The sequence below is a fragment of the Geospiza fortis genome, unplaced genomic scaffold (assembly GCF_000277835.1).
Source record: "Geospiza fortis unplaced genomic scaffold, GeoFor_1.0 scaffold173, whole genome shotgun sequence".
Classification (NCBI taxonomy): Eukaryota; Metazoa; Chordata; class Aves; order Passeriformes; family Thraupidae; genus Geospiza; species Geospiza fortis.
Window position 1 is genome coordinate 440731 of NW_005054334.1, and position 6204 is coordinate 446934.

The 6204-nt window shown below is 36.9% G+C and overlaps 1 protein-coding gene across 1 annotated transcript in view; it reads left to right on the forward strand.

The window, feature by feature from the left end:
• POLR3B (RNA polymerase III subunit B) overlaps positions 1–6204 on the forward strand; it is a 72357-nt gene that overhangs the window by 42478 nt on the left and 23675 nt on the right. Inside the window, exons 20-22 of the mRNA XM_005421792.2 lie at positions 2137–2346; positions 4172–4330; positions 5765–5882. Of these exons, the coding sequence (XP_005421849.1) occupies positions 2137–2346; positions 4172–4330; positions 5765–5882 (487 nt within the window). The remainder of the gene's footprint in view (positions 1–2136; positions 2347–4171; positions 4331–5764; positions 5883–6204) is intronic.

A 6204-nucleotide genomic window follows, 5' to 3' on the forward strand; every position in this document is an offset into this window, starting at 1 on the left:
GAACCGCTGATAAAATTGCCAGTTTTGAAATACGTGAAACACCTGAAGAGAAATAATTTGTGCTACCTGAAATATGTTAAAGTGTCATCTGAAATCTTTGATATATAGGGACTTCCACAGATTGTTACTGGAGTGTAAAGGACACCCTTAAAGTGTAAAACATAGGATGAAGTCTGGACCACCAGTTTTATCTTAGCATCCTTAACGGGTGAACCATAGCAGGTGTAGCGTATAAGCATATCAGAGGAGAAAAAAAATGCAAGCAGTTTGAAAGATAAGTTTGGCATGACTTTCTCTTGGAAAGATTTCTCTCAGCATCAGGAAAATCTACCTATCTGTGAAACATTTAAGCTGAGCTTCACTGCAACCTACCCTGAAAGCATACAAATTCTAGATGCAGAGGGGAATAATGGTCTAAACCTCTTAAGTTTGTAATTTGGAAGTATATTTTCTGATCTGTATACTGGGAAAATCAGGGGAGTTGAGTCAAAAGTACAATGGGAACAATGTCTAAGTGAAATCTCAGGGTATTTCAGAAATACTGGGGGCTTGCAGGGTGGGACTGCGGAAGTCTTCAGTCTTGAGGAATCCAGGCCTTACCAGCTTGTGTCTTACTGGAGACAAAAAATACTGTTCGAAGAGGATTTGTTTCCTTATACAGGAAAAGACAGAAAAACAGCTGCTTTAAAGCAAGAGACAAGCCTGTCAACTCTACCAGATTTTTCTTGTAATTTGAAAATTCTGTGCCTGTGTCATTGAATCTACTTTCTAGAACCTGAGAAAGTCCAGGCCAGCTGTAACAGTTAATTTTCAGACAGTAGCTGTTGAGCTATCTCTCTCTTCCTGTCCTTGGGAAGAGTAGACCTGTTGTGGTTTAGGAAAGTAAGCCTAGTGCCAAGCACAGGATAGGTCTTAGGAAATGCCTCGTTTTAGAGTTTGGTTTTCTAGACACTTCATATAAATAGGAGTTGCAAGTAGATGCGTGTAAAATGTGAAGCTGACCTCCCCAGTGAGCAAGTTTGTGTTCAGATGTGCTTCTTGGCCATGTGAAATCTTCCTTGTGCACGGACTGCTTTGACCTTTCCAAGAATGCAGCCAGGCTCTGAAACTGCAGGACAAAATGGAAAGGTTTTGAAAGACTTACATCCTAAGGACAAAGTACTGCAGAATGTTTAACACTTAAAACTTTAAAATGTTAACTTTTCAGACTGTAATTTCTTAACTGCTTAGAGACATAGCAGAGTCCTGGTACAGCAAACTCCAATAATATATGATTGCCTTAACTTTTGTTCTGCTACACAACGGTTTATGTTTCCCTGCTGGGTCTTAATTATTTTTTCCTCAGATTTCAGAAGACACTTTGGCATTCTGATGGGACAGGGCCAAAAATTTCAGTCTCAAGCTGGGAGGTCTTTACAAAGGGTTGAATTCTGAACTGTAAATTTAAAATTAATTTCATGTAGAAAGACAAATGCAGAAGTGGACTTCTACTGTAGTCTTTCTATCAGTGATGCTTCTAATTCTAGAAAGTAAATCACTTTTGGCTGCTGCTAGCAGTATGCTTCGTTTATACTTTGTCCCATTCTAACACGGGCTGCTGTTGAACTAATTATTGCCCAAAAAAGGAAGGAAATATGTTGTTGAAGATGAAGAGCTTGATCCACAGTTTCTCTTGAACTCAGTGATAGTCTTTCTGTTAGTTGTCATGAAATTTTGGATCAGGTCTCTGAAACACCAGTTGAACTCCACAAAAAAACCCAAACCCAGTGGCTATAAGAACAATAAAAGCAAACGCTTCATACTTGCAGGATTCAGTGTTGTAATTAGAAAAAATCATCTTATCTGTATTTATTCAAGTGGCTTTTATTTATTTTGTTGTTCTTCTTTTTCTATTGATGCTTAGGTTTTTTCTGTTCAAGAGAAAATTAATAATGCTTTCTGGGAGCTTAAATTAAGAAACTACTTATATATTAGTAATAGAAAATTCTTTTGGTTTGAATTATTATTTTTCCCCTTCTTTTCTTGAAGAATTTCTGTGTGATTTTAGTTAATTGGCATTTTGGTAACTTTTTAGCCAAAACATTCCTAGAAAACTCACTAATGTTCACTGCTTTTTTTTTTTTCTTTTACATGCAGGTACTATTGGATATAATCAAAGAAACAGGATAGATACTCTGATGTATCTCCTCGCCTATCCACAAAAGCCAATGGTAAAAACAAAAACAATAGAACTGATAGATTTTGAGAAACTCCCTGCTGGACAGAATGCCACAGTTGCTGTGATGAGCTACAGTGGCTACGATATTGAAGATGCTCTTGTCTTAAATAAAGCCTCTTTGGACAGAGGTAAAGATCCATCAACTCTTCCCCCCTTCTCCAATGTGTGTTCCAAAATATATTCTAATATACTTGTTTTCTCGTAATGTTATCCTGTAGTAAATTTTATTGCAGTTATGAGCATTAGATCTTCAGTTAAGAAATTGAATTCCCAAACTGTTTTGAATGCTTTTGTTGGTTTTCTGTATGATTAGTGATTGTAACTCCAGGCAGACAACAGTGTGGTGAAGATGCCAACATGCATATAAAATTCTGAATCTGGATATTATAAGAAAAAATGGCTAACTTCTGACCTCGAATAAAAAAGGTGTAAATACTTAGCTTAGAGAAAACATAAGGCATGAGTTAATCTGTTCTGTTGGGCTTGCTTTTTTAGTTGTTTACCTGAACATTTGTTCATTACAAACAAAGAGATTTCATTATTTCCACCAGTAACAAAAGCGGTAGATGAAATTAGATTTATGAATGTATTTAGGAAAGGAATAGAACCCGAGGCAGTTTGTGTCTTTGTGAGCTTGGTGTTCTGAGGGAGCAGTAGCAGTATTGCTTACTTTCTGAGAGAAAATAATAGTATTGTCTAAAGCAAAATAATTTAGTGTTCATCCAGAGCTAAATTAATGACCTGCTTACTTAAAAAATTATACCAACTCTGTGGTGCAGTGTATTTTAAGTAAAAGTACATAAGTACCAAAGGGAAGGTTAACTAACAGAGACCCATGTTTGTGTAGATCTAGCTTGTCTCACTCTCTCCACGTTTCTTCAGCACTTCATGTCAATGCTGCTGAGGGCTGGAGGGGAGTTGCCTGAAAACTTAGTCTCTCTTCTCTCACTTTTCTCCATAAATTCCTTTAAAAGTAGGCATAGTGCAGTGACCAAGCTGGGTTTAGTTTTGGGTGGCCAAAGTTAGATTCTTCCATCACTTTATTCCCCTGCCTCCCCAAACGCCCTTCCTCCTAGTTGCTAGGCAGCAGTAATAGTATTCCTAGACATGTATCTTTGGCATTAATGTCTGCTGCATTTAATTTATGCGTCCTTTTCTAAAACAACAACAGGCATGATTTAAAAGTGAATGTTTTCTTTTCTGGTAGACTGGTAACATTTACAGGGAGAGCTGTGGTGCATGTCAGGAATTACTTGACATAATCTGAAGATATAGATGTACTGTATGTGGCCACAACCATCTTTCAAATGAGCTAAAACAACCCAGGATTATTAGCAAGCCTTGTTCTTGGCTCTCTGTAATTCTAAATGTGATTAGAGTCTTTAGTATCACGGTTAGTTACTGTACTTAGAGAGAAATTCCACAGATGCTACTTTTCTCATCTAAAATCCACTAATTTTATAACAGTACGTGTAATTTCAGGTGAGGAAAAAAAGGATAATGGGTTGATTATACTAAACACTCAGTACTTTCCTGGGAGACTAGCTGATGCAGCCACAAACATGAGTAAAAGTTCAGGTTTTTTAGAACTCATGAAAGGAAGAGATGTTCCTCTCACCCTATTACAGTCCTATGTTACATCTTCTTGGAGACCACCAAAATTATTCAAGAGATTTAGTGATTCCAAGAGAAGTGATGTGTGCAGAGATACAGAAGCAGATTAGCACAGTTCAGAGTTGGACTGTAGTCCAGCATCTAAAAAAAAAGTGTACATGATCTGATGTTTAAGTTGTGCACCACTAGGTATCTGTGTACAACGTTATGCATATTCAAGCCAATGAATAATCTAACTAATAAAGAATATTTTATATTCCATAGCTCAGATTTTATCCTGGTCATGTGTTATAAAGGATCTTTGAATTCCTAGGCAGATGAGTTTGCATTCCATTCTAGGCTTTGGAAGGTGTCTTGTGTACAAGAATGCCAAGTGTACACTGAAGCGATACACGAATCAGACGTTTGATAAAGTGATGGGGCCGATGCTGGATGCAGCTACCCGTAAACCCATCTGGCGCCACGAGATTTTAGATGCTGATGGTATCTGCTCTCCAGGTAGGTCAAATTGCATGTTCACTCAGGACATGTTCATAGTCAAAGTGGAAATTCGTATTCTGTCAGTATTTCTTGTGCACCTTGTGTTATACTTAGCCTCTTGGGAGTATTTTTGTCTTGAAGACAACAGTATTGTGATGGGAAATTTAAAAAAAAATTACTTCCTGAAAGCAGCATGTTACCAATCATTGGGGGGACTTTTGTACATGAAAAAAGTAGCTTTATATTTAAGTAGAAGAGTGAGATTTTAATAATGTGAATCTACTGAAGCATTAGAATTTGTATTCTTATATTCCCAAGCTGACAAGCTTTTAATACTGTAGTTTTTCTCTGTTTCTCTTGTCATATGCTGTTGTTTTCTTAAGGGTAGAGATAGGCCCCTTATTATTTGGATTTCATGTGTCAAAATCTCCTAACAAGATGTCAATTAGTGCAGTTATTTGAGGAAGTAAAACCTTATGGTTTTAACACTTTAGAAAGATGCTTGTAGAGAGATAAGACAAATAAATAGGAATGTAAAGAAAGGTGTATAACTTTCCAGTGATAATAGATTTGAGGAAAAATCCTCCCATACTGTCATCCTTTAGTTAGAAAATGACTTAATAGACCTGCTAAGATCTAGTAAGAAAGGTGTTTTAAAGGGCATTAAACTTAATTCCATTATAGTACACAATTGGGTCAATTTTGCTCCTTAACACATCACAATGGAGCTTTCAAAGTTAATTAAGAAAAAAAGGCAAGAATCTTCTGAAGTGTTAGGATAGATAGGACTGGGCTGGACTCCAGACTGAGACTGTTCTCAGCATGTAGGTAAAAACCTATTTGAGATAGTTCATGTGGACAGAAGAGACACAGGCTGAAGATCAGTGTTAATTTAGTGGAGGAGGTGGGAGGTAGATACTTGGTGTGCAGTTGTATCATTGGACATCCTCCTGATCTGGTTTTCAATGTAAAGGGGAGGATAAGGGAATGGAGCAGGGAGAAGCTATATATGACATCAGTATCAATAGAAATACGAGAATAAAAGGAGACTGACAGTAGTTTTGCATAGCTCATTGTGGAATGATGGGCTGCCCCAAATTCAGGTGTGAATTTCTAAAATTTGTCAGTTCAGTTATGACAAAGTGTTCCCTGTTAATTTTCTCCATACCTAGAGCATATGACTTCAGATGCTTTTGTGCAGACTTTTGACCCAGGGTATGTTGAATAGCTGTTCTCATAGTGCACCCAGCATGCAAGCAGTTCTGCTTTGGTTTACTAAAGAAAACTGGTTTAGTGATTCCTTTACCATTCAATATTTAGTAAAACAGCAGAACATACTTCTTGGGCATGTTCCTTCCCGTTTGTCTTCCACCTTTTTTTTTAAAGCTTAAAATGTATTTCTGACACAGTCAGATACATTTTCATGGTGCTTTTTTTTCTTGTTCTCTTTAGGTGAAAAAGTAGAAAATAAGCAAGTTCTTGTGAACAAATCTATGCCTACTGTGACCCAGACACCTCTGGAAGGAAGCAGTGTGCCTCAGCAGCCACAGTACAAAGATGTGCCAGTAACGTATGTTGCAATATAATTTCAGAGCTGGGAAAATTGCATGAAGGAAAGTTGTCTGAAAAAATATATTCAGTTCTAGAAAACTCTCTTCTTCAAATATAACTATATTTGACTGTTGTTTGTTGAATTGAAGATCAACAAATTGGTAATATGTGAGGAAGCTTTTGCTGTCAAGAAGAGCCCATGTGAATAAAACCCCATACCTTGTCCTTTACAAGTTCAGCTTAATTCTCTATTAGTTTCTATTGCAACTCTTAAAACTTTTCTTTTCCAGAAACATGCTGTATTCTGGAACTTGTATGTGTATATATATATATATATATAT